The sequence below is a fragment of the Podarcis gaigeae genome, assembly GCF_964106915.1.
Source record: "Podarcis gaigeae genome assembly, chromosome: 9".
In the NCBI taxonomy this organism is placed as follows: Eukaryota; Metazoa; Chordata; class Lepidosauria; order Squamata; family Lacertidae; genus Podarcis; species Podarcis gaigeae.
The window spans coordinates 64,416,310-64,444,060 of record NC_139685.1 but is presented as its reverse complement, the minus strand read 5'-3'; the positions used below and the strand labels follow the sequence as shown (position 1 = coordinate 64,444,060).

The 27,751-nt window shown below is 46.3% G+C and overlaps 1 protein-coding gene and 2 long non-coding RNA genes across 7 annotated transcripts in view; 1 reads left to right on the top strand and 2 right to left on the bottom strand.

The window, feature by feature from the left end:
* The window catches only part of HERC3 (HECT and RLD domain containing E3 ubiquitin protein ligase 3), a 52,955-nt gene that overhangs the window by 6,290 nt on the left and 18,914 nt on the right, over nucleotides 1–27,751 (top strand). The window contains exons 1-11 of one of the 5 annotated variants that reach the window (XM_083756390.1): nucleotides 2,016–2,162; nucleotides 7,117–7,381; nucleotides 13,736–13,895; nucleotides 14,925–15,001; nucleotides 16,390–16,611; nucleotides 17,764–17,855; nucleotides 20,202–20,332; nucleotides 21,417–21,577; nucleotides 23,691–23,767; nucleotides 24,146–24,270; nucleotides 26,128–26,187. In XM_083756390.1, the coding sequence (XP_083612516.1) occupies nucleotides 7,156–7,381; nucleotides 13,736–13,895; nucleotides 14,925–15,001; nucleotides 16,390–16,611; nucleotides 17,764–17,855; nucleotides 20,202–20,332; nucleotides 21,417–21,577; nucleotides 23,691–23,767; nucleotides 24,146–24,270; nucleotides 26,128–26,187 (1,331 nt within the window). In that variant the 5' untranslated portion in view covers nucleotides 2,016–2,162; nucleotides 7,117–7,155. Of the gene's footprint in view, nucleotides 1–2,015; nucleotides 2,163–7,116; nucleotides 7,382–13,735; nucleotides 13,896–14,924; nucleotides 15,002–16,389; nucleotides 16,612–17,763; nucleotides 17,856–20,201; nucleotides 20,333–21,416; nucleotides 21,578–23,690; nucleotides 23,768–24,145; nucleotides 24,271–26,124; nucleotides 26,188–27,751 lie in introns of those variants that run through there. The other 4 variants (XM_083756389.1, XR_014568338.1, XM_083756391.1 and 1 more) reach the window with 4 other exon arrangements.
* Nucleotides 1–27,751, bottom strand: part of LOC310852927 — a 91,864-nt gene that overhangs the window by 62,546 nt on the left and 1,567 nt on the right. The gene's annotated exons all lie outside the window — the stretch shown is intronic.
* LOC310852916 lies at nucleotides 24,240–27,745 on the bottom strand. The gene is made up of 3 exons (XR_014568432.1): nucleotides 26,769–27,745; nucleotides 25,124–26,018; nucleotides 24,240–24,765 (listed from the first exon to the last, which is right to left on the bottom strand). It is a non-coding gene; the product is annotated as an uncharacterized lncRNA (long non-coding RNA).

Sequence of the window (27,751 nt, the reverse complement as noted above, 5' to 3'; positions counted from 1 at the left end):
CAAGCTGAACCCCGGGCTCAAAACGACATTGCACATCTGCCACATCATTGTACATCAGAACAATAAGTGCGTTTTGCAATCATTTTGTGTTGTACAGCCCAAACCTGTAACTTTTGTCCTCAGAATTAAATTCTACTGGGTTAAGCATATGCACAGGATTACAGCTTTCTAGCAGGCATCTATGTATGTTTACTCAAAAGTATGCCCCACTTTGTTCAATGGGGCTTTACTTCCTAGTAAGCATACTAAGGATGTCAGCCTAAACACTCCAGGTCTTTATATTTTCCTTCAAATGCAAAGCTAAAGTTTTCATCCATGCTTCTGTACAGAATACCCAGCAACTGAAGGGTCCTGCAAGAAATCATTAGCAGAGGAATCCTATACATGCCTACTCAGAAGTAACTACCAGAGAAGTGGGCATAGGTTTGCTACCCAAGTATCCAGTGCATCATTTCTGAGTGTTGCTAATGCAATATAAAAATGCAAGAGCCATTTAAGAACAGACTGTTCCTTCTAATCAATGCATCTCTCTTATTCAGTTAACAAGCACAGCGAATTCAAAATATAGGTTGTTGGTTTTTTAAAGCATCTCTTGCCAAAATATTTAGCTGGAATGTGGCCTGGGGGTAGATTTAACGTTACTGGGATTTCAAACTCACCTGGAAATTAATTCTCATCAGAAGTTACTCTTTGTGGCACTGCTTATACAGTATAGCAAAGTAACTTGCAGGAACATAAAGGTGCTCATTGTCTACTTCAATTTATCAACCTCCTTGGAGCTTATATGCAATTCGGCTCCCTGCTGCCTGTCTCTGTTAGGGGTATTGTTAGAGGGCTGGGCCGTGGGTGACCTGCCCTCATTCCAAAAATGATTTTTAACTTTGCTTCCAGGGCTGGTACACATACTGTGCCGGTCACTCACTTATCCTCTTAATTTGCTCTGGGACCAACATATGCAGCTAGACATATGCAGTGTCGTGCTGAGCATAGCTGTCAATGTTTCCCTTTTTAAAAGGGAAATTCCCTTACTCTGAATAAGATTCCTCGCAAGAAAAGGGAAAAGTTGACAGCTATGGTGATGAGTGTGTTGGACTAGGACCTGGGATAACAACGTTCAAATCCCCACTCAGCCCAGAAGTTCACTTGAGCCAATCACAGACTCTCAGCTTAACCTACCCCACAGGGTTATTGTTAGGATAAAACTGGGGAGGGTGGGGAGAGCCACATTGAGCTTCTGGGAAGAAAAATGTGCTATAAATGTAAAAATCATTAAGAAAATTAGCATATGCAAATTGGTGCCACAGGCCCCTGAGTCTTTTGAGTGCTTAGCAGTGCCTCTGTACACTAAATAGTTATGACTGGTCTCTGAGAGAATTGCCCTCTGACCTGTCAAATATTTCCATCTAAATATAAAATTTGCACACTTTTAAGTAACCTCCTGTTGCCTAGTTTAGCTTGGTGTGGTTAAGAGTGTTGGACTAGGACCTGGGAGACCTGGGTTCGAATTCCCTACTTGGCCACGAAGCTCACTGAGTGACCCTGGGCTGGCCTCTCAGCCTAGCCTATCTTACAGGGGTGTTGTGGGGAATTAAATGAGGGGGAGAACAAACAAAAAAAGTGGGATATAAATGCAAACAAATATCTCAGTTGGTTAGAACATGGTGCTGATAACACCAAGGTTGCAGGTTCGATCCCCATAGGATACAGCTGCATATTCCTGCATTGCAGGGAGTTGGACTGGATCTTCCTCAAGGTCCCTTCCAACTCTACAATTCTATGGTTCTGTGAAATAAATACACAGTGCAGCTGCACCAGCACAATATGGACTTCACATTCTCCTCCAGCGCCTTTAGGGTTAACTGTCAGGCCGCCTCCCCCCCCCCGCCCAAACTAGAACTTTGGGCCCAACCTACCCCTCCTTCCCCATGTCAGCCTCTGGGGGAAGCAGCGATTGGTTCAGCCCGGGAGCCTTCACGGCTTCCCATTGGGTGCGGCTCAAGACGTCAATCACGTAAAGGCGGGGCTGGCGCTTGGCTCTCTCTGCTGGAGGAAGGAAGCAAAACTTCGTTGTTATTGTAGCGCGCAGCAGGAAGCAGAGTGCAGAGGTGCCTCCTCCGTCTCCGCACCTGGGACTCCCGGGGCGCAGCAGCAGCCAAGAGCCGGTGAGCGTTCCAAAGGCGTTGCTTTGCGCTCCGCGGGCGCTGCGTGCGATCCTGTTGTGCTGTCGCCTCCTTTTTTTGCAGGTTTTTTTTATAGAAGGGTGGGGGGTAGCTCCCTTTCGCTCAGCTTGGATAGCGGAGGCTTTGCAAGCTTCCCGATCTCTCTGCGTCGTGCAATTCAGGCTCTCCCATTAGATCAAAGGGATCTTTTGCCTCCCGGGTATAGACGGGGGTGATAGGCTTGCAGTTGGGGGGCGACGAATAGAGAGACCCACAGCAGCCTCCTAGCAAACCCAACTCCTTTCCGATTCCTGTTGATAATGGCCTCGCTGCCGCCTTTCTCCAGACGTGGAACGAATAATAATTTCATTTAGCACTCCACAGCCCTGGAGTGACAGAGCCTGACTTTGAGCCCGCGATCCAATAGGCACACTTAACCTGGAGGGGTCAGTCGTATTAAGAAGAGTGCACCCCACCCCGCTACTGGATCAGGCCAAAGGCCCACCTCGTCCAACATCCGTCTAGGTAGCTCTAAGCACGGCATGGGCGCAGCCAGTGGGTCTTGCTGCCGAGTTAGGCGTGCCTAGGATTGGATTGTTTTGAAGACTGGAAGATGAGGATAACCCCCCCCACACACACACTGTATTGTTACACGGGACCCCCAATAATCTCCCTTTCTGCGCTTGATACTCCCGTGCAATGGGGCGGAGAAAGATTGCTGGCTGCGTAGGCGCATCTGTGCAAGATTGTTTCTTCCCCCTTTCCAGCAAGACATTTTATTCTACGCGGCCACTGGCACCGATGGATGGGAGGCAGCTACGAGATCTAATAACAACAGTAGCCGGGGGAAACCCGGAAAATCCTGCGCAAGCCATATACTATCTCCTTGCATCTCGGCTGCTGCTGCGCAGGAGAACTTCCCGCTGGATTATGCCCGCAGGTTGGCTGTAGAAAGAGCTCTTGGGAAAGCAGTTATTACCCTCGGACTTTTTATTTTAAAAAATGGCTTCTTAAATTATTTGCTGTCCTTTAAATAATTTTATTTTGAAAGGTTGCTGAAGATTCCCTCTGCCTGTGCCGTGTTGTGTGTATCGAGGGGTAGGTGGGAATGACAGTCAAACCGCTATTTCAGTAACGCTTGCACCGCGATGCAAGTCATTGCAAACACCGGGAGTATGTACAGTTGCGTTCATTGGAAAGCAGAAATCCTAGAAACCCGGGCAGCAGGAATCTGGGCTTTCAACGTCACCCGGGGGCAGATATTTGGACCTGGTGGCGGCTAGTTTCCGGGACTTGGCGCGTGTGGCGAGTGGAGGTGATGACGGTGATAACAATCCCCATCCCCCGTCGTGGACCCGCGCCTGTTTCCCGGTTACCCTCCGCGCCGTAGGACCGAGGAGGTCTGCTCGCTTGTTCCCTCCCACCAGCCGATTCCCAGTAGCTCCAATTGAGCTCATTCCGGTGCCTCTTTGGAGCATGCAAAAGAGAATACAGTAAAGCACTTTTGCAAATCGTCTTTCCCAGGCTCAAACCTTTAAAAAAATGTGGCTTTTCCAGGGGTGGGAGATGTTCAGACGTGGTGGGCGCGGCGTATTTTTGTCGGGGTTGCATGGTGAAGAAGCCACGATGGCGATTGCTTGAAACCCCAATCCTGAACGTCTCGAATGCAAAAGAGGAGAAGGAAGGGTGGCGTCGCTTTTATCTGTTTGCTTTTCGTGATGGGTACTTTGAGGGACCCTGCAGCCGGCGGAGAGGCACCAGGCGACCGGCTGGCTGAAACATAAGCAGGGAGAGACACGTGCCCGCGTGCGCACGTGCCCCTTCCCTGGGCTTGCAAAGCTAGCTGGGGTGTGTGTGTGGCTGGCTGCGCGTGCCCGCGCGTGTTGGCTGTACGTGCTTCTGCTGGCGTCTCCGTGCATAGACAGGCATCCTCTGACCCCTCTTCATCCCCCCCTCCCATGCCTCTTTCTTTAGCAGAGGCTAGTTTATGGGATGCATTTGAGCCGGCTATCAGCAGAAGAGTGGAGCTCTCCAAATCTTAAAAGAGTTTGGCAAATCTCAACATGTTTGTGGCATTACTGTTTGCCTATAGATGCCTTGTCAGCTTCAGCTGTCAGATGCACACAGAGGTTTATTAGAAATAGCTGAGAGACAGGGATAGGAGTTGCTCATTTATTGAGCATTCATCCCAGGGAGATTTATAGATTGCCTGCTTAGGTTAGTAATAAGGTGCAATATTTATTTATTAGTTGAGATTGTTTTTCAATAAATACGTAGAACTGGGGGGAAAACATTTCTGAGTTCCTGAGTTGTTGAATATTTGGGGGCGAGGTGGGGTTATTGGTTGGTTTGTTTTTGCTCCTGTTTTTATTGTGTATTTTGTGGTTTTGCATTGTATTTTTATGTTGTGAATCACTCTGAGATTTGCAGTTGAAGGGTGGTATACAAATTTATAATAATAGGTCTCCAAGGCTGCAAATAAATAAATATTTCACTTGCACCTGGTGATTTTTTTTTTTTTTACATCCCTGCAATTACCAAGCATTCATCAAGATGATTCTCCTTAAAGTGTTAGGTACGGCAGCTAGTTTTGCCTGAGCACAGGCTGACCTTTTAAGGAAATCACTTGCTTCCACGTAATCCACACTGTTTTCACTCTGGGCTTGCAGCTGTAGGGCTAGGTAGTATCACACTCATGGCCTGTTTTGGCCTAGGGGTTGCCAGTTGCCAACTTCGCTGCTAGTGTTTGGATATTGAATTAGTACTGCAAGGAAATGACTCATATCTTAAGGACATCTCAGTATTTGCTTTGCTTATTAAAGAAATAACTTGCTGAGAGCCTACAGTTGTGCTGCCCATAGAACAGAGGCTCAGGGATGTTGCTGTTGGCACAAGAGGAACCTCAATACAGTGAGCTAGAGTCCTGAAACAAAAGTGAATGCTTCTTCTGTTTCAGCATCTGCGTAGGAAAGGAGCTGTTACATGATGTAGGGCAGCCTCCTTCAACCTATTGCGCTCCTGATGTTTGGGACTAATACTCCCATCGGCCCCAGTCCAAAGCATAGGAAGGCCACCAGGTTGCTGAAGGCTAATGTAGGAGGAGTATAGTGTAGATTGGGTGCAAAACCATGGTTTAGCTCTACACAAATCATCTGTGGGCCTGTGTAAAGGTAAAGGGACCCCTGACCATTAGGTCCAGTCGTGACTGACTCTGGGGTTGCGGTGCTCATCTTGCTTTATTGGCCGAGGGAGCTGGCATACAGCTTCCGGGTCATGTGGCCAGCATGACTAAGGCACTTCTGGCGAATCAGAGCAGCGCACGGAAACACCCTTTACCTTCCCGCTGGAGCGGTACCTATTTATCTACTTGCACTTTGATGTGCTTTCGAACTGCTAGGTTGGCAGGAGCAGGGACCTCACGGGAGCTCACCCCGTCGCAGGGATTCAAACCTTTGACTTTCTGATCGGCAAGTCCTAGGCTCTGTGGTTTAACCCACAGTGCCACCTGCGTCCCTATGTACCCGCCTGTGTACTCCCTCCTCTATTGTGGCTGCAAGGAAGAAATCAGAAGAACCTGCCTACGTTTGCAACTAACCACAGTTTGTTTGGTCCCAATGGGATAAACTGTGGCTGATCTTAGCTAACAAACATACACATCGTGGCTCCTGATTTTGGCTTTTTGGAATCAACGATAGTTAAAGCAATCCATAGTTTGGACAAAACAACAAACTGGCTATTTGAAAATGGAGGTAGTGCTTCTGGTCTCCACAATGCAGAAGTGGAATGGGTTTCTCATGTGTCTGAACCTTGTTCACTTAGTATGGCAAACCGTACTCTTTCCAGATCAGCTCAAAGTGTCCAGCCCTACTTACCTTGCCCTATGCAGGCTGTCGCTGCCCATGTCACAGCCTCAACTTATACCACAGCAGCTGTAGATTTTGATAGCTTGCCCAGCCTTCCTCTTCTTCCCCTGTTAAATAACTGTTATCAGTGGCCATTACTTCCCCATCAGCATATAAATTGCTAGACAGCATTCTGCATGGGAGCCATCCTTGAATGCATAAGACTGGAATCTGAATGCTGTTCCAGGTTCCTTGGGTATACCATGGTGGACAGCTTCCCATGGAATAGCCCAGTTGGTCTGGGGTGATGTGCAGTTGTTATGAGGAGCATCTGCCTTAAGTTCAGATGCTGACCTGCAGTGAAACGTGAACACCCGGCGAGGACATGAAGTGCTTTCCATGTAGAGAGAGTTGTGGAAGGAACAAGCCGTCAATTTACATAACGAAGGCACTATCAACAGAAACAAATTTGTTCTGGCATTAATGTCCCAGTGAACAAGAGCGTCGAAGTTTTATTTGCTGCTGTGGTTGCTCTGCCAGCTGGCAAGCTGCATTCAGAGAACGCTTGCCACTGAACATGGTGGTATTTATGTGTGTTGTGTTTATGACTTCTGGAAAAGGGGTGTGTGTGTGTGTATTAGCAACACATGATCCATGACACCAAGTTCTGAAGGTGCAGCGTGGAGGATTATCTTCTTCTTATTATTATTATTACACTTGGTTTTCATGTGTAATGCTTACCATAGTGCTCTTTGGGTTGCTAATTTGGTTTTTGATTGTGGATGGATTATTAAAAATTATTTTATTTTTAATATGTGTTTTAAGATACTTTGTATACTGCCCAGAGGCCTGCTCCCCCACCCCAAATATTAGCAGTATATAAATTGCTTAAATAAATGAAATTGAAACTGTTAGAAAAATAGTTTGCCACTGGGCATCTTTTAGGAAAGTTATTCCAAGGAATGGAAGCTGCAGAAAAGAACTACTGCTCCTTTGTTTGCATGATGGGGCTGGAAATGGCTCCTTTTGCCCGCATCACTTCCTATGGTCCTGTTTCCCTGGTCTGTAGATGATTCCTGATTTATGGATTGGTTTCCCATCTTCTTCTCCCTCAGGAAAAAACCAAGATACATGACTTGCTAAAAGAAGAGAAGATGTTATGTTGGGGATATTGGTCTTTGGGACACCCTGGGGAAGGTAACGTGCTGCAAGCGATAATCACCGAGCCCCGGAGCAGCGGGTTCATTCACGAGAAGAGCGTCAAGGAAGTGGCTTGTGGCGAGAACCATTCTATCTTCCTGCTGGAGGATGGCGAAGTGTATACATGTGGCTTGAACAGGAAAGGGCAACTCGGCCACCAGAGGGAAGGAAGCAAGCCAGGTGAGGTGGTGTCACCGCACCTGCAGCCAGGTGCTTGTTCACATTTAATGAAATTGCTGGTAGCTGGTTCTGGGGTTCAGGTTTGGCTTGTCTATGCTACTCCTTCCATTTTATTATTAATTGCACGCCATCGTGGGAGGTTTATACTGAAGGGTGACCTAGAAATTATATTGAAATAGGAGTACAGTCTGGCAATGACGCCAACCTGGAGGTATATAGGGCAGGGCCATGTTCCATTCTGGGTAACCTCCTGGGGGCCACATGCTGGTGCTGAGCAGTAGGTCTGGGTGAGCTCCCGTTGCTCAGTCCCTGCTCCTGCCAACCTAGCAGTTCGAAAGCACCTCAAAGTGCAAGTAGATAAATAGGTACCGCTCTGACGGGAAGGTAAATGGCGTTTCCGTGCGCTGCTCTGGTTTGCCAGAAGCGGCTTAGTCATGCTGGCCATAGGACCCAGAAGCTGTACACCGGCTCCCTCAGCCAGTAAAGCGAGATGAGCGCTGCAACTCCAGAGTTGGCCACGACTGGACCTAATAGTCAGGGGTCCCTTTACCTTTATATATTGATATATCGCAATGTTTAGCTGGTGATGTATCACAGTGTTGAAAACCAAATATCGCCCAGCCCTGCTGAGTAGGCACAAGTGGGCTAGAGCAAGAATCATAAATGTCTCCCTTGTGTAGTAGACTAGTTTCTCCTCCCTCTCTGTCCTGAATCCGAACAAGCAGGAGTCACTGTCATAGTTCAAGGGCACTTTCCCACCATGGTTCAGGGCCTGTGAAGGGAGAGGTTTCCGAAGGCCAGGTAGACAGGCCCCAGAGGCTTTCCTGACAGTGTTCCATTAGTTCTTGCGGCTGATGCTGGGAGTTTCCATTTCAGCCACCGGCTCCTGTTTGGCTCACATTTCATTCTGGCTGATCCCAAAGTAACCTTTGACGGGAGATAGTAGGCTAGTGTGTCAGGAGAGTGTCGTGTTCAGGTGATGCTGCCTGTCCCTTTACTCTTGAATGAAGAGATGCGTATGAGTTTAGTTAGGTCCATACTGCTGCCCAGATGCTTAATAGAAGCCTAGCAGTCCCCCCCCCGTTGTCTGCACTATATATATTTCAAGTGGAATCATACCACTTTAAACAGTCGGGTTTCCTCCAAAGAATCCAGACAACTTCAGTTTAAGGCAGCTGAGAGCTGTTACCTTCATAGAGCTACAGTTTTCAGAGTTCCCTGGCAATAGGAACTAGTGGATAAACCACTCTGACTACCCTTAACTGGAGGGCCACAGCTTACAAATTCCTGCCTTTGAGGGTCGTGGTTCAGGGATTGGGTCTTGGGGGGGGGGGAGACTTTTCAGTCTTGATACCCCCACCATGGATAGGGGATTGCCAGTTTGGCAAATATGCCTGAGATCCCTAAGTGTTGTGTAAAAATAAACTGGGTGGGAGGTACAGGAAACTCAGGTTGGTATTACCAGTGAAAGTATAAAAAGGTAAAGGTACCCCTGCCCGTACGGGCCAGTCATGTCCGACTCTAGGGTTGTGCGCCCATCTCACTTAAGAGGCCGGGGGCCAGCGTTGTCCGGAGACACTTCCGGGTCACGTGGCCAGCGTGATGAAGCTGCTCTGGCGAGCCGGCACCAGCGCAGCACATGGAAACGCCGTTTACCTTCCTGCTATAAAGTGGTACCTATTTATCTACTTGCACTTGGGGGTGTTTTCGAACTGCTAGGTGGGCAGGAGCTGGGACCGAAAGACGGGAGCTCACCCCGCCACGGGGATTTGAACCGCCGACCATACGATCGGCAAGTCCTAGGCAGTGAGGTTTTACCCACAGCGCCACCCGCGTCCCTCAGTGAAAGTATACTATTGGCTAAATTTAGCTTGTGCTTTTGAGTTGCAACCCAAAAAAGCTCTTTTCACAAACTTCCTCTTGCAGATTTTCGTTCCTGAGAAGTTTGCTCTCGAAATCCTGCTATTCCATTTCTGTTCCATCTTCATGTAGGGATTATTTAATCTGCCCCAGGCACCATGTTTTTGAAACTGTTTGTCCTTAATGTGTTTGCAGGGTGGATTTTGGGAGGCTTTGCCAGCTGGCTGTAACATACTGTGCTTTTCCCCCAACCAGGATGCAGAAAGTTTTCTGGCTTGGTGCTGATACGCATAGCATTTGCACTAACTAGCTGGCAATCTGGTCAAGCTCCCAGGTTTGAACTGTGTGCTTCCGAGATCATGATGGTGACAATTCATTTCTCGCTTTCTGCACCAAATTGTCTCGGAGTGATTTGCGTAATAAAAATAGCAGGAAACAGCAGGTATGCAGAAAATAGCAGGTATGCGAGAAAATGAAAAGATTTTGGAACCTGATATATGATGAATTAAAGAAACTTTTTAGATACACCTTCCAAAAAAAAAAAAAAAAAAAAAACCCCGGAGGCATTCCTATTACAGATAATAGGGGCTGAAATAAAAAAAGACCATAAGTTATTTCAATATGCAATGGTGGCAGCTAGGGTCCTTGTAGTACAAAAATGGAAGTCATCAGAGATTCCAACAGTTATGGAATGGCAGGTAAAACTTTTTGAATATGCTGAATTATCAATAATGACAAATAAAATTCAACACCAAAAAGGGTCAAAGTTCACAGAAGAATGGAGTAAATTTATGACATATATAGAATTGAACTGTAGAAGTTTAAGTACTACAGAAGGACTAGGATAACTCTTGTGACGTGTGTAGAAAAGCAAAAGAAACTGTAAGAGGAGATGTACATTCTGAAAACCGCAACTGGGAGGGAAGGAAGTCGAGGTGCGATTTAGCACAATGTAAATAAGATGACATTAAGAATGAATGTAAAGATTGTTTTATTTTGTTTTTTGGAAAATGACAATAAAAAGTATTTTTAAAAAATAGCAGGAAACTTTAAAATCGGGTACAAAAACACATAAGACTTAAAACACTTATCCATAAATATATATACATCAAAGGAGCACCCCAGTTACAGGGATGAATACAAAAAGAGGTCACAGACATTGCTAGTTATTCTCCCAATTAAGGAACAAAGCCCAGGTAAATAAAAATGTTTTTGCCTGGCACATAGAAGAAGAAAAAGAGAATGATATCACCAGGTGTACTTCGCTGGGGAAAAGTGTACCACAAGCAGGGAGACACGACTGAAAGACCCACACCTCCCTCAGAAAATGCACGGGCCTCAGATGAGGAACGCAGGATCCAGGTTTGTGCTGCTTGAGGCACTGAAGTCCTGAGCTGCATAAGGCTTTATAGGCCAAAGCCAGCACCTTGAATTTAGCTGGGGATCATGAGCAGGAGAGCACAATAGCACTCAGATCCTGCTTGTGAGTTTTCTATAATCATCTGGTCGCAGTGTTAGAAACTCAGATATATGAGCTAATTGCTGAATGGCACCTTAAACCCAGGTTACGGTCACCACAACAGAATATTTAGGTGCCATTTCCTCCCTGTTTCTATGCTGCTTTTTAAAGAAAATACCTTGAGAGTGGTTTACAAAACATGAAAACATCAAACAAAACAATCCAGAATAAAACATATTCAAGCTTCAAGGAAAATTTCAGATTCTTCTCTAAGTGACATTTTGCTTTCTCCATATTTATTTACCGACTTCATATAGCTGTCCTGTAGCAGAAGTACTTTCTAGGAAGCCAGTGTGGTGTAGTGGTTAGAGTGTTGGACTAGGACCTGGGAGATCAGGGTTCAAATCCTCACTCAGATATGACCTTGGACCAGTCACAGCCTCTTAATCTACCTCACAGGGTCACTGTAGGGATTAATTGAGGAAGGTGTGAACCATATACTCTTTGGTGGGATATAAAGGCAGTAATTAAGCTCTTCTGCTTAGCTGCTTAAGAAAGCTGGAGGGGCCAGCCAGATGGAGTTGCCAGTTGCCAACCTGTCATCCAGAGATATCTGCATGGTCGCAGGTGGACCTGCCCCATTTGCAAAAAGTCCCTGGGAAATTTCTAACACTGTCTGGTTGGCCACTGGGGGAACAGAATGCTGGACTGGACAGTCCTTCGGTCTGATGCAGCGGGACTCTTCCTATGTGATAGGATCTGACCATCAAAAAAAAAAAACCCCAACTGTAACAGGCTATCTGATGCCAGTCATTGGTTAGCTAGAAGAAGCTCATGGCTGAGGATGCCTCAGGTTTCTATGCCCTCATGTATCTTGGAGGGCTGCAGGATGGACGTTTGGAGGGTCTGTGAATGCTGCTGTAGATATTCCTCCCCATTGAAATGTCCACATCCGAAGATTTATCCTAGCAGCTGCAATTAAGGTTAATTAACGGGTGTTGTAGTGCAGCAGCTAGGAAGAAAATAAAGTAAATGATTTATGAATCAGAGACATGTCCTCGTTTTGCACCCCTCTGCTCTTCTTGCAGGACTGAAATCTTTTCCGCCCTGGGATTTTCGCTTGACGGTTTCAGGGACCCTGCGGCGATTAATTGTGCCTCCTTTTCTCCAGATCCCAAATGGCATTAAAGGGACAAGTTGATAGACCAAAAAGCACATTCCATCTGGGAAGGAACTGTTCCATCTGCTTGTGAATCACTGTGATGCGCATAACAGCTGAAAGTGGGGAAGGGAGACTGTTCTCCTGGACAGCTATTTTCAGTTTTAGCAAGCTCTTAACAGCGCTGCCAGCCTCTTAGCGGGGCACCATCTGTACAAAAGCCTTTCTGTTCTGCCTGGTGTGCTCTAGCAAACTGAGCCACCTCCTCTGCTACTCAGGACAGCTAAATAGTAGTACGTGTCCCTTTCATGCAGAATACACTTCTCTCCATTTAAAACATCTTTACAAACAAGAGACGGGGAAATCCTTTAGCCCTGAGACCTTAGCTTCCACCAGTCATTATAGATGGCATCCCCCCATTTTTTTATTTTATAGCACAGCTGAACAACACAAACAGAAAAACAAACAATACAAACAAATTCTTGTCTTATCCTTATTTTTTCTAAACATTGTTAGACGAGCTTCCCCAAGTCCCCCATCTGATTTTCATTTTACCTCATCTTTAGCAGTTTATATATATCATAATTTCTAGCCCTTTTTTATCGCACTTGCTTTTACCATAAAAATCTCCACATTTTATCACTTACAAATAAAACTATTTTAAAATACACTATCTTCTACTTCTAACCCTACAGCCTATATCCACTTCCAGAGCTATTCTAAGATTTAAATATTAACATATTTTTTCAAGTATTCTTTAAACTTCTTCCAGTCTTCTTCCACCATCTCTTCTCTCTGGTCTCGGAGTCTCCCAGTCAGTTCGGCAAGTTCCATATAATCCATCATCTTCATCTGCCATTCTACGATAGTTGGTAAATCTTGTTTCTTCCAGTTCTTCGCTAGTAATATTCTCGCAGCTGTTGTGGCATACAGAAAAAAGTAACATCCTTTTTGGGGATTTCACCCCCCATTATAGACGGCATTGGTTAAACAATCACTGCCCACGTTAGATTGGAGTTACTCTGCAGATGAAAGTGGTCGGAGGCTTGTTTTGTTATCTATTGTCCCAGGAGGCAGGTCTACATCTACTGGACTTAAGTTATGGGTGGCTATTTCTTAACAGTAGTTAAGAGAAGCTTCTTCACAGTCAGCTCCTACTGCTTGCTTATTTGCTAGGGGAAAGGGCCATAGTTTAGTTGAAGAGCACCTGTCTTGCATGCAGAAGGTCGCAGGTTCGATCCTTGGCACCTTCTGGTAGGGATGGGAGAGTCTCCTTCCTGAAACCCAAGCAGTTTGTGGTGAGGGATGAGACTCCTGAGGAAAATTTTTTGCTCTAAGTTGACGGGCTGTGAAGTAGCTCTCTGGATCCTGGCTGTGCGGCTGCGCAGAGTTATAGTGCGCACACATAAACACTGCACATGTCTGCCTCTTCTGTTTCTCATCAGCCTCTGTATCATTTCAAAACGGGTGAAAGCAAAACGACTTTATTTTCATACACCTCGTACCTGGCATTGCTTGTGAAGTCTTAAAAACCAAAAATCAGTGCAGTTTTGAGTTCAGTGGCTAAAGTTTGTGCCTTTGTGAAAAAGCTCAGTCTGCCATCTTGATTCAAAATGGCGTCCGGTGGTATCCAAATCCACACAGAAAATCTGATCCTGAACCATCACACAGAATTTGGTTGTGATATATTAAGACCCTGTCCAAATGTGTAGCTGGCAAATGAACAACTTTCCAAAATTTATATTAGATGAGATTTTTTTAAGGTGTGTATTTCTCTTTCTGCACACATACACCCAAACTTTGCTTTGAACGATAATCACATGTGTTTTGTCGCTTAGCATGTTCCACCAGCGTTATTCTTCTCTTTTCCCCTCAGAGCAAATTGACGCTTTAGCTGATCAGCACATAGTCCACGTTGCCTGTGGGGAATCTCACAGCGTGGCCCTCAGTGACCAAGGCCAACTCTTTTCCTGGGGGGCAGGTAGCGATGGACAGCTGGGCCTCACAACGGCAGAAGACTCGGTGGCTGTACCAAGGTAATCAGAGCGGTTACCAAATGCCATGCTTTGCTATGTAGTTTGATACCAGCGATGTTCAGACTAAATAATCCCTTCTTGCTTTTTAGGGGGTGTGTGTGGAATGGAATTCTACACACTGACTGGGCACGCGCCCACACCCTGCTGAACTTTATAGTACTACAAGGGACACACTGACTGGGCACGCGCCCACACCCTGCTGAACTTTATAGTACTACAAGGGACCCTATATGTGCATATTAGCACACCAGTGCACATGTGAGGGGGAAGGCGATGGCACATTTCACTTCCCGTCATGTGGAAGAACTGTGTGCCTGTACATTGGTGCATGTGTGGTGGGAGAGTAGCTGTGCAATCCTGCAACCCCTTCTCACTTTATTTTAATGTGTGCTTGAGTTTGTGGATGCACCTCCCCTCTCAGTCTCTCGTATTTGCCTTCTCTACTGTTGCCCAGACCTTGGACCAACATTTTGGACCAATGGGCAACGTTGTGGGCATTGGACACAAAATGGCTGCCATGGAGGTGTGACATTACGCAGCGAATTAGACAGCACATGCATGGTGCAGCTTTCCCCATAATTTTCTTTTTGTACTTGAAAAGGCTCCACCTGTTGAATTTCTGTAAGCTGCTGTTCAGCCTGCAGTAGAAATCTTCACTCTCCAGTAGTTTTATGTGTTAATTTGCACTGCACACTCTGGTACAATCTAAAAGTGCACCAGAGACCTTAATTTAAGAATCTCATCCCTAAGGTGATGCAAGAGCCAGGCATAGTTAGAACACCAAATGAGAGGATACTATAAAAAGGCTATTTTTATCTAGAGCTCCTCTTGTTGTCTGCACTGAACTGCAGTGTTTTAAAAAGCAAAGCCATTTTTGTTTAAGCTTCCAGATGATGCCTTCTAAACTGTTTAACATAAGTTCCCTTCATAAAGACACAGTTGTTAAAACTAGAGGTGGTATTTTAGTGTGTGCTTCTGCTGTTGTGTTGTTTTAAAAAATAAAATAAATGAATTGTTTTGCTCTTTTAGGTTGATAAAAAAACTGAGCCAAGAGATGATACTTCAGGTCTCCTGTGGCAATTGGCATTGTCTTGCTCTTGCAGCTGGTATGGTAATATTAACTTCTAATAGCTAAGCTTTCTTTTTTATTTTTATTTTATTAACGTTCTTAAGTCACATATGTATACATTATCATATTACAGTACAGGGCATATTATAATATAATTTCCAACATGTCTGTAAAGTTTATATACCAAATTTATGTACCTAAAGAAAGAAAAAAACAAAAATAAAATAAAAAACAAAGACATAAAGCCATTTCAAAATAATATTTGTTCCAAATGTACTCTTATTGTTGTATGTTTCTTTACATTTTATCTAGTACATTCCTATATCAATATGTACCCTTAATCTTGTTTCTCAACTCAATTTCTCTCCAATGTCAATCGAATGCTAGCATAGATAGTGAACCTTTACTATATTTTTGAACATATATCTTATATCTATCCGATTTTTCCATAAATTTTTGTTTTGAATTGCCTCTCAGGCTATTTGTCAACTGCGCCATTTCAGCAAATTCTTGTAGTTCATTATTCCAGTCTATTATTGTCGAGGCTGCTTCTTCCTTCCACCCTTTTGCCACCTCTAATAGCTAAGCTTTCTTACTAGTTCTGCAACATTACTATTAGTAGTATTAGTAGTAACAATTATGTTTTAGATTCTGCCTTTCCTCCCAAATGAAGTACAGTTGTACCTTGGATTCTGAACATCTTGGTACTTGGACGTTTTGGCTCCTAAACGATTGAAACCCAGAAGTGAGCGTTCCAGTTTGTGAACGTTCTTTGCAACCCAAACGTCTGATGGGGCTTCTGCGGCTTCCGATTGGCTGCAGGAGCTTCCAAACTTGGGTCTGCAGCTGGTTTTTTTGGACTACAATTCCCATCATCCCTGACCGCTGGTCCTGCTAGCTTAGGGATAATGGGAGTTGTAGACCAACAACAGCTGGGTTTACTCCTTAGCCGTTTCTTTTCCCAAAAAGGGCAAGGTAGTGAAGGCTTAGAATCAGAGTTTCCCTTCTCCTAGATGGGCTCCCTTCCCAGGGTGACTACCCCATCTGCTCCTCACCTCCATCTACAACATGGGCAGAAACCACCTTCTTGACCATTGGACCCGCTATTGATCTCACCTGTTCAGTCCACCGGATCCTGTCTTTGCATGCAAGGAAAGTCCCTCACTCACTGAGGGTCTGAGACCCATTGGCTACCCTCACCTGGTTTAGCTGGCCAGTTGAAGCCGTTCCCGGGTGTGGCATGCTGACAGCTCCTAGGAGCTACAGGTGAGGTCTGAGTGCAGGATGGGGACCAAAGGTGGATGGAGCACGACGTGTCCCTCCCTTAACACATCATGCACTCATTCTGTCAATATGCTGCTGTAATATAACAGGGGGGTTATTTTTCTGACCGCTGTCGCCTGTGTCTTGGTTTCTTTTTTCCAGATGGACAGTTCTTCTCCTGGGGACAGAACAACCATGGGCAACTTGGGCTGGGCAAAGAGTTCCCCTCCCAAACCAGTCCTCAGCGCGTCAGATCGCTTGAAGGGATCCCTTTGGCCCAGGTGGATGCAGGAGGGGCACATAGCTTTGCTTTGTCTCTCTCCGGAGCCGTGTTTGGTTGGGGGAAGAACGCCTCAGGACAGCTGGGGCTGAGTGATGAGAGAGGTAATTCAAGCAGTCGTCCGTAGACGATGACATTTTTTGTTTTCGGAATTATTCTTGTGCTGCTCACCCAACGTGAAAGGAGACCTGTGCTTTTTTAAGACGTGTAGACTACTTTTCGTTCCTTGGTCCCATGGGGCAGCTAATTTGATTCTAGCCCAACTTGGTTGCAGAATTAAATCATTCTGTGATACATACAACAACAACAGTAACAGTAACAATTAATTATCGTATTTTTCACTCTATAGGACGCACGTTTTCCCTTCCAAAAATGAAGGGGAAATGTGTGTGCGTCCTATGGAGTGAATGCAGGCTCCTTGGCTTCAGCAATAGCAACACGAAGCCTCCGAAGTGCAGAGGGAGAGCTCCCCCCATGCTCCAGAGGCTTTGCATTGCTTTCACTGAAGCTGCCTGAAGCCCCCGGAGCGCAGGGAACTCCCGCTGAGCTCCGGGGGCTTCAGGCAGCTATCCGCAAGCCTTCGGAGCACAGCAGGAGTTCCCGCCATGCTCCAAAGGCTTGTGGATGGCCGCCTGGAGAGCGAGAGGGGTCGGTGCACACCAATCCCTCTTGCTCTCCAGGCTTCGCTTCGCTGGAGAGGCGCTGCACAGTTTTCCCTCTCTGTGCAGCACCCCTTCAGCGAAGTGGGAGGAGAAATGGAAGGGGCTCCATTTCTCCTGCCGCTTCGCTGAAGGGGCGCTGAGCAGAGAGGGGGAGAATCCCCCCCCCCCCCGTTCTCCTCCTCCTATGCGTCCTATAGAGCGAAAAATACGGTAAATAATATGCTTCCCATCTGTGTGGCTTCCAACAAATGAAACACATTAAGCACAGTAAAACATCAAACATTAAAAAAGAAATTCCTATACAGGGCTGCCTTCAGATGTCTTCTAAAATGTGAGGAAAGCTTGGCTGTATCTTGTGTGACCTCACTGCTTGGCTTTGGGAATAGTATATGTAACAGAGCTGATGGCAGCAGGTTGTTTTGTTAGTCCACTTCTGTAGCATCTTACTTTAATTATTATTATTATAATATATATAATCTATATAATAATCTTGTAGGCTGAGAAACTGAGTTTAAGAGACCAAGACTTGCCCAGAGCTGCCCTGTGAGTATTGCAATATTTCACAACCTGGTTCTTTGTTTTCTCCAACTGCAGACCGGGAGTCTCCCTGCCACGTGAAGCTCTTGAGGACTCAAAAGGTTGTCTATATCAGCTGTGGGAATGACCACACAGCAGTCCTGACAAAGGTAAAGGGAAAATCCTTATTAAGCATCCTCAGGGGTACAGGTGGAAGAGACAGGAGGATTACTTGCAGGTTTTGAGTTTCCACACTTCCATCTGTGACTAGGCTTCTTTAATGAAAGCCGTGTTCTTCTATAATGAAGAGAAATATTCCAGAATGCTTCTCCCTCACCACTGAGAAACTGTATGTACTGTCCCTTGGGTGTACACCATCTGTCTGCTTTGACTTGTTTTTAATTTGTCTGCTAGATCTAAAACGTCCTCCTTTGTCATTTCTGCCTGACTTAGTTTTTATGACCTCCACAGAGACATTGGTTTGGGTGTGGGCATCTTACTGTAATGCTTCTGTCCATTAAAAAAACCAAAACTAAATCAACAGCTGCCTGAGGATAAAGACAAAACAAGCACACCACAGAGGTAGAATAGGTTTCCCCTTCTTCTTAGATTTATGTATATTAATAATACTTCCTTTTCTTCTACTACTACTACTATTCATTATTATTACAATGGTACCTTGGTTCTCAAATGCCTTGGTACTCAAACAACTTGGAACCCAAACACCGCAAACCCGGAAGTAATCGGTTTGTGAACTTTTTTTGGAAGCCAAATGTGCTCTGTTTTGAGTGTCTGCTTTTGTATTTATTTTGTGTTTTGGTTTTTACGGCTTTTTTGTTTCATTTTTGTGACTGTGTGCAATCCAGTTCAGCAACTGATTGATTGATTGATTGTGTGACTGCAGTACATTGTTTATTGCTTTCGTTTTATGGCTCAGTGGTCTCGTTAGATAGTAAAATTAATGTTGAATTGCTGTTTTCGGGGTTGTTTTTAAAAGTCTGGAACAGATTAATCCATTTTGCATTACTTTCTATGGGAAAGCGCGCCTTAGTTTTGGGACGCTTTGGTTTTGGAATGGACTTATGGAACGGGTTAAGTTTGAGAACCAATATACCACTGTAATATTATTAGTACCTCACCCATTTGACTGGTTGCCCCAGCCACTCTGGGCCACTTCCAAAAAATATACCGTATTTTTCGCACCATAGGGCGCACCGGACCATAGGGCGCACCCAGTTTTTTGGGGGGGAAATAAAGGGGAAAAAATTATTTCCCCCCCAGGTGCGGGGCTGGGGCGGGGGAAGCTCGAGCTTCCCCCGACCCCAGCCCCCAAACAGGCAGCTCTCTGCAAGCCGTGGGAGCACTCCCGCTGCTTGCGGAGAGGTCCGCGAAGCCTGGGCGCGCTGAGCTCAGCGCGCGCAGGCTTCGGCATGCTGGCAAGTCTCCGCAAGCAGCGGGAGCCCAGCGCTGGGCTCCCGCTGCTTGTGGAGAGGTGTGCGAAGCCTGGAGAGTGTGAGGGGTCGGTGCGCACCGACCCCTCTCACTCTCCAGGCTTCAGTGAAAGCCTGCATTCGCACCATAGGACGCACACACATTTCCCCTTCATTTTTGGAGGGGAAAAAGTGTGTCCTATGGTGCGAAAAATACAGTAAAAGCATAATAAAACATCAAACATTAAAAACTTTCCCACATAGATAGTTGTTTATTTCCTTGACATCTGATAGGAGGGCATTCCACAGGATGGGCACAACTACCAAGAAGGCCCTTTCCCTGGTTCCCTGTAGCTTCATATGAGGGAACCACCAGAAGCCCCTCGGAGCTGAACCCAGAGGCGAAGCAACCTGCTCCGGTACCCTGAGCGGCGCTCATGCCAGAGGGCATGGTGTGCGTCCCGGGGGCGTGGCGCATCGCTTGCGGGGTGTGGTGCGCTGCTGGGGACTGCTGATTGGGGGTCTGTACAGCAGTACCTCTGGTTACGAACAGGATCTGTTCCGGAGCCCCGTTCGCAACATGAGCACGATGTTCCGCTTTTGCACATGCGCATGACGTCATTTTGAACGTCGGCGCATGCGCGAGCGGCGAAACCCGGAAGTAACCCTTTCCGGTACTTCCGGGTCGCTGTGGGACGCAACCTGAAAATATTTAACCTGAAGCAAACGTATGACTGTAATTTGTCCCCACCCCGTTTTTTGGAATGGCACCCCCTCGGAACGCCCCTGGCTGGACCTCAAGTGTCCAGGCTGAAGCATGGGGGTGGAGATGCTCCTTCAGGTATACAGGGCCAAGCCCCTTTAGGGCTTTGAAGGTCAGACCAACACTTTGAATTGTGCTTGGAAACGTCTTTGGTGCCAGCAAATAACATCGTTTGCTACTGGAGATGATCTTTGAAATTCCTATGGCCGCCTGTGGTTTGTCTGCAGGCCTTGAGCCTGTTCAGCTGGGCAAGTGGCCGGTGCTGTTGTGAGAGCCTGCTCTTCTCTAAGTGGAACTATTATGGTCTGCCCTTTCTTTGCCAGAGTGGAGGGGTGTTTACTTTCGGCTCGGGCTCCTGTGGGCAGCTTGGCCACGATTCTTTGAACGATGAAGTCAACCCCAGAAGGGTCTTGGAGCTGATGGGCAGTGAGGTGTCCCAAATCGCTTGTGGTAGGTGAGTGAGCGCTTTGGTTCTTCCTTCGCAAGTGTGTGGCGCAGGGACATGGGAATGGTTAGCCTTGTTTGCCCCCTAGCACAGTAGAAGCCGCAGCAGCTGGAATCTGCTGGGCTCAGAGTAGGATAATGGCACAATACATTCTTTCATATATCTTACATGTTCTCTGTACAGTGGTACCTCGGGTTACAAACACCTCAGGTTTACAGACGCCGCTAACCCGGAAGCAGTACCTCGGGTTAAGAACTTTGCCCCAGGATGAGAACAGAAATCTCATGGCGGCAGCGGGAGGCCCCATTAGCTAAAGTGGTACCTCAGGTTAAGAACGGCTTCAGGTTAAGAACGGACCTCCGGAACGAATTAAGTTCGTAACCAGAGGTACCACTGTATATAAATCTGTTCTTAAATTAACTGGCCATTGCTGTTTTATTCTTAAGAGCTGTTGCAGTGAGAGGTTAAGATGCGCAATAGCATCCCTGAAAGCTGCAGGTTCATATCTGGAATTTTGAAGACACCTCAGTGCATTTCTTTACATCCGTTACGGCCAGATACATATGAAGGTGGAGGGTGGGAAAAGTTGTATACTGAATAAATGTTTAAATTGTAATATGATTGGGGGGGGGGGAAATAGTATTTATTGTTTATTCAGTTTATATCCCACCCTTCCTCCAGGAGGAAACCAGGGTGGCAAACTGATCCACAGCTTTAAGCAAAGCATTTTGTTTATTCCAAAACGTTTATTTTATTCCTGCCTTGCAGGGGGTTGGACTAGATGACCCTTGGGGTCCCTTCCCACATTTCTATGATTTAAAACATTTCAAAAACAAGAGTTAAAAGCTTTCCATCCTTTGATCCCGGGGCTGGCAGGAACCGCATTTTCCAGCCACCCAATGTATGCATAAAGATGAATGTTTTCCAATTCCTCTTGACAGTTAATAATGAAAGAGCAAAAAACTTTCTCTACTCCAATTTTTTTTTTTACTGAGTGTATTCCTGCTTTTAAAAAAGCAACTGTAAGCAGAAATATATATCTATGCAGACTCTTACAAACTTTGCAATATTTTTGTTCTGTTGTTGTTTGCAGGCAGCACACTCTCGCCTTTGTGCCTTCTTCAGGAATTATCTATGCATTTGGCTGTGGAACCAGAGGCCAGCTGGGAACTGGGCACACCTGCAGTCTTAAATGTCCTTCCCCAGTCAAAGGCCCCTGGGCAGCTCACAATGAACAAATCTCTGGTAGATCAGGTAAGTTGTGACTCAGAACAGAAGCAAAGCTGAGATTCTGACACGTGCTCAGTGGGTGTAGGTGAAACCAGTGGGTGTAGGTGAGACCAGTTGAGACCAGTCAGAGTGCAAGTAAGCCTGAATATGCTGCTCTACCTGAGATATTGATCAAGCCATCACATTGCTTAATACTGACGTGTGTCATGTCCTTCTAGATTGTGAGCCTGAGAGCAGGGGCTATCTTAGTGCTGATTTTTGTAAGCTGCTATGGAAAGGGTTTTTTGTTTTGTTTTTTGCTAAAGGGTGGGTTATAGCTGCCATAAATAAATAAATCACACATTTGTTTCTGAAGCAGGAAATTCATAATGCCCCAGCTTTACCATCTGTTAGGAATGTTGAAGAGTGACAGCTACTGTGCTGGCACTTTTTTCCCTCTCTGTTCTGACAAAAAAGAGTCCATTATGGATGAGAACTTAAGGCCTCCATCTGCACTAAACATTTAAAGCAGTGCTACACCACTTTTTAAAATAATTTTTTAATTCGATTTTCGAAGAAAAGAAAGAAAAAGAATAAAGTTACTTCAAAATGTCATACACATTCATGTATCGAGATTTCTCTGAATCTCCTGACTCCTCCCCCCCCCAGCTAGAGGAGGAGGGAAGGCTCTAGAGGGATGCCGGAGAGGGTCCCAGTAGGGAGAGAGGCAGCTCATCTGCTGGGGAAGGAAAACAGCGTAACACCAGTGGAAAAGGGGGGCAGATGGGGGAATTGGAGAGGAGGCTCCAGGACTCTTCACCGGAGACCAGCGGGGAGAGCACGGGTCCTCCGCTGCCCACACCCTCCCTGCGCAGAAGACTTCCGCGCAGGGAGAGTAGGAGGAGACTTGGCGTCAAAGAACTTCTTTGCTGGAAGAAGTTCAAGAAACGCCCACTGACGGATTCTGCCAGCGACTGAGACAGCCACGAAGTGAAGGGCTGTCCAGACAGAAAGGGTTCAACCAGGTAACCTAGCCAGGAGTGGCGGCAACTTACGCACGAGCAACCCCAGAACCATTACACATATCAATACTTCTCTAAATTTTTCATCTTCCTAAATTATCTGTAGTTTCTATTACATTACAAGTGTATTTAAAATCCTGCTAATGTTTTGACCTCTTTGCAATGATTTTGTATATACATTATAAACCTTTCCCATTCTTTTTTTTAATTTCTTGTCTTCTTGGTCCCTGAGCTTCCCAGTTAATTTTGCCATTTCGGCATAGTTCATCAACTTGATCTGCCATAGTGTTACACCGCTTTAGACAGCCATGACTTCCCCCAAGGAATCCTGGGAACTGTAGTTTGTTAAGGGTCCTGAGAGTTGTTAGGAGACTCGTCACATGCAGAAAAGCCCAAGTTTATCTCCCGTGTCTCCAGTTAGGACTGGGAACGACTCTGGCCTGAAACCCTAGAGAGCTGCTGGCGAGCAATGTAGACAGTACTGAAGCAGATGGATCATGGGCCTCCCTTGATGTAAGCCAGGTTCCTGCGCTCCTTGCTCTGCACTGTGTCACAGTATGATTGAGTCTTCAGCTAAGCTTCAGAAGAGCATGCTGCTTAGAGGAGACAGTCCACCATTTCACAGTTTCTGAGACAACAGTTAATGCAGCAAAGAGAAAGCAGTGGCATAAGTTCTAAATAATGCAAATTAAGAACATGGTCTTAAAAAATAGCGAATGCCTTTGGTTTCTTGTCTTTTGAGTTGTACCAGGCAGGCAACCACCCCAAAGAGGCATTATGATCTATAGCATGGGTAGCAAACTAAGGCCCAGGGGCTGGATGCGGCCCAATTGCCTTCTAAATCCGGCCCGCAGACGGTCTGGGAATCAGTGTGTTTTTATATGAGTGGAATGTGTGCTTTTATTTAAAATGCATCTCTGGGTTATTTGTGGGGCATAGGCATTCGTTCATATTTTTTTTCAAAATATAGTCCAGCCCTCCACAAGGTCTGAGGGATAGTGGACCGGCCCCCTGCTGAAAAAGTTTGCTGGCCCCTGAATAGCTTTTGTAATCCTGCTTTGGAAGGGAAAAGGAAGTACGTAGGGTGTTTGTGAGTACTGAGCCGTAACTAATTTGCTTCGTTCTTCTCCCAACAGATGCCTGTAAATACTACATTGTTAAACATATCTTCTCTGGAGGAGACCAGACGTTCGTGCTTTGCTCTGAAACAGAGGTAAATAGGGGCATGCGTGGGTTCCTATATATGACACAACTGTAACATTACTTGGCTTGAACGAACACTCCAGCATTCAGTGCCAGGACCAGAAATGGGCAGGGCAGAAGAAATGAGATGCTGTCCATAATGAGGTTGGAGAGGACATCCAAACAGTCCTTGGGGAGGATGGTTCTTGGAACTGATACATATCATCTCTTTAAGTTATCTAGTGGTAGGCGTGGCCTATTCTGGGGTGGGGGTGGTGTATAGTAGGAAACCCCCAGCCGAAAGGGCCTCCCTAGAGGGAAGCTCCCCTTGCATGTTAACGAAAGCTGCAGTGAAGCCCCTCCAATCCCACTTGGCGAAATCCGCGTTGAGACCTACCTCCTTTTCCAGAATTCTCAGCCAGCGGATGATTTCCGGGCCATAAATCAAAGTGACTACACCTGTTTGATTAATGACGATACAATAGACATGTGGAGACAAAAGCTTTCGGAAAAGAACAATCCTAATTCAGTGAAGTATGTTCCTTTTTTGCTTTTCTGACACACTGTTCAATATTTCTTCCTTGTGGCTTCGTGTAAAATCTTCATAGGTGTTCAAGGGTTGGGACGTAAGCTCTGGAAACAATATGGTTGCCCTTGGATGGGTTGGCATGGGATGTGTTTGAGCTGCTCCTCCTGCTCTGAAATGTAAGCTCATCCGTGGTCTATAGACTCCTGTAGACCTCATTCCATCTTTGTCTCCACCCCTGAGATGTGTGTGCCATAATGTCTGCCTTCCAGAATGGAACTGAAAATCAGAATCCTTTTCTCGCATCATGCACCAGTGAATGTTCTGTTCTCTGTTGGCTGCTGGAGCAGCGGCCTTGCAGCTCTGGGTAGACAGAGGGCCTTCTCAGATTGTTGCTTCCACTGAGTGGTGTGATGGCTTACATTGCAGAACTGCAACTCCCATCAGCCCCAGCAAGCACGGCCAATGGCCAGGGATGATGGGTATTGTAGTTCACCAACATCCTTGGGACGCAGGTGGCGCTGTGGGTTAAAGCCTCAGCGCCTAGGACTTGCCGATCGAAAGGTCGGCGGTTCGAATCCCTGCGGCAGGGGTGCGCTCCCGCTGCTCGGTCCCAGCGCCTGCCAACCTAGCAGTTCGAAAGCACCTCCGGGTGCAAGTAGATAAATAGGGACCGCTTACCAGCGGGAAGGTAAACGGCGTTTCCGTGTGCGGCTCTGGCTCGCCAGAGCAGCGATGTCACGCTGGCCACGTGACCCGGAAGTGTCTCCGGACAGCGCTAGCCCCTGGCCTCTTGAGTGAGATGGGCGCACAACCCCAGAGTCTGTCAAGACTGGCCCGTACGGGCAGGGGTACCTTTACCTTTACCTTAACATCCTTGGCTTACATCAAGCTGTCGATGGAGACTCTGCAGCTCTCTGCTGTAGGTGCGTTCTAGTGTTGAGTCAGAGTTTGTTTCCAAGTATCACTTTCAAAATTTCCCAGCTACTTGTTAAGTCGCCTTCTGCCAGGCTACAGTACTTTTTGGCTTTTCTAAAATAGATGTGGGTGGCAGACCACACATGTGCAAAAGCCAGAGGCAATCTAAGGAGATGTAGACAGTAGCCTAGGCAACCACTTCCATTGTTTTTATTCTTTTTATTGCCGGTTTTTTCCCCCTACTCTGAAATCCCTTTGTGATATTTTATGGGAAGTGATTCATAAATGGAATCAAATAATTTGCTGATGGGTTTCTGAAAGCAAGGAAATTCTAGGCACTGTTGTTTTTTGGGGCGCCAGAGGAAGCGACTTAACTTTTAGAAATACTTCACGATCTTCAAGTGAGGGCTAGTTAACTAGTTCCCCAAACCTGGTGAAAAAAGTTCAGTGGGTAGGGGAGCTGCTGCTGTCTGGATTTATGTTATGGACTCCTCTGCATCACATGGATAATTTTCACCCTGTCTTCAGAAGTCTCCAGCAACATTTGTCAGTGACCCTGAAGATACCCTTCCAGGGTTGGGCAGGTGGAATCCATGCTTTGAGTTGTTCGATTCAGTACTCCTGAGGCATGACACAATTGTCCCATGCTGAAGCTGCCTCAGTCAGCCTCCACAAGGTTGACAGTATTGAGGCTGGGTTTGGAATTCCCTTTCTTGCGCAGCTCCAAAGGGAGAACGGGCCACCTGATGTCATAGTGACATCACGAGACTGACAGCTGGGCAGCCAACCTCCACAGATGTCACTTAGGCTACCCCAGCTGGTTCCATGATGATTTCACCTCGGAGCAAGGGCAATGGAACTCAAAAAGTAAATACACTATGTGAAAAGCAACAGCGTGGCCATATAACCCATGTCTCTCTCTCTTCTTGTCCCTCCACTCTAAGCAGTGAAGTTGTGCAGATCCTGTCCTCGGCTGCCTGCTGGAACGGGAGCTTCTTAGAAAAGAAGTAAGTGCCTTAAACTTACATAGGGCAGGAGGAAACACCCTCCGATGTTTACCAGGCTTAGTCCCTGCAGTGGGGACTCTTGATCAAGCAGATGTAAAGCAGGTGGCCCATGAGGTTTCAGTCTGTGAGGGCCTGTGTGGTCTAGTGGTCTGGGTGTTGGACTAGGACCTTGGAGACCTGGGTTCAAGTCCAGAGAGCTCACTGTGTGACCTTAGGCCCAACCATCATCTCTTAGCCGTTAACCTATGTCACAGGGTTGTTGTGAAAATAATATGGAGATGGGGAGAGCCATGTTTTTGCCAGGAGGGGGTGGGGAAGGTAAGAATTATTATTTTTTAAGCAATAATAATAAGAAGTTGGTAGCTTCCTGACCAAGGAGGGTGGTGGCATAAAAGAGGGGAAGAGACTCGGACCCCCCAAGACTAGCCGTTTTGCGAATCCTAGTGATGGTTACATAAGAGGCCTCACAGCCCAGGGCCAAACATGTGGAGGGGAGGAGGGGCACTGCCTGACCCAGCAGCTTTATGTAAGATCTTTGATGGCTGATGCAGGCATAGAAAAAGCTCCCTGGCTGAACTTGCATCCTGTCAGAACCAATTCTGTGTGCTGGCTCTGTACTGTTAGGATAACATGATCCTCCAAGCGCCTTGGAAGGAACCTTCTCGGATCCATTGTCTGTGTTGTTATGGCAATGGTAGCTAAGCTATCAGGGGCTACGTTTAGCTCTCTCTGCATCCTATGGGCTTTTAGCAGTCAACTGGCAAATACAATACGTGATTTAAACGGAGCTTCTTCCCTAAGAGGGGACCTGCTGTTGAAGCCTCGGCAGCTAACTCAGCAGCATGTTTGTGCAAGGGGAAGAATTTGTGGTTGGCGTTTGGAGCACTGACATGCTCACGGAACACCTGTAAAATGCTACAGACGTTGCTTGTGATGTAACGTCTCAAGAGCGTGTTAAGCTGTGGGGTTTTTTCCCTTTTACTAGAAAGATTGCAGGTCTTTTGCCTGCTGCCGTTTATTAGATGACTGGGTGTCGTCTTTCCTCGCTTCACATCAGCTAGAGAAACTCCAGCTGGATCTAGCAAATACCCACCTAATCTAGCATCCTGTTCCCCATCATCAGGTGCTTCCAAAAAGCTAATAAACTGGGCATGAAAGCAATTCCCATTCTTTGCAATTGGTATTCCTTTACAACTGGCATCCAGTTGACAAATTGCCGCTGAATCTAGAATCTGCACATGGCTGCTAAACAAGCTATGGTTTTATACAGCTCCCACCGTTAATAAGGGGCAGTCAGATCCCGTGGAAAGAGTGCTAAAATTCTGCTGGGTGACAGAATTCTACTGAGAGAAGTCCAAGTTCCTTGTGTGGTTGTAAGTTGCTCGTTGGTCTTGCTGATACTCCTGATAAGGATCCATCTTCGACATAATAGGAAGTTTGTATGAGCAACTATTAATTACAGAGTCTGGAGCTGCGTATAGCTTAAGTAGCTCAAACGTTAATAATTACTGTTTGTAAATACATTGCACGCCAGGAATATTTCTCCTCCTAAATTTTCATTTTC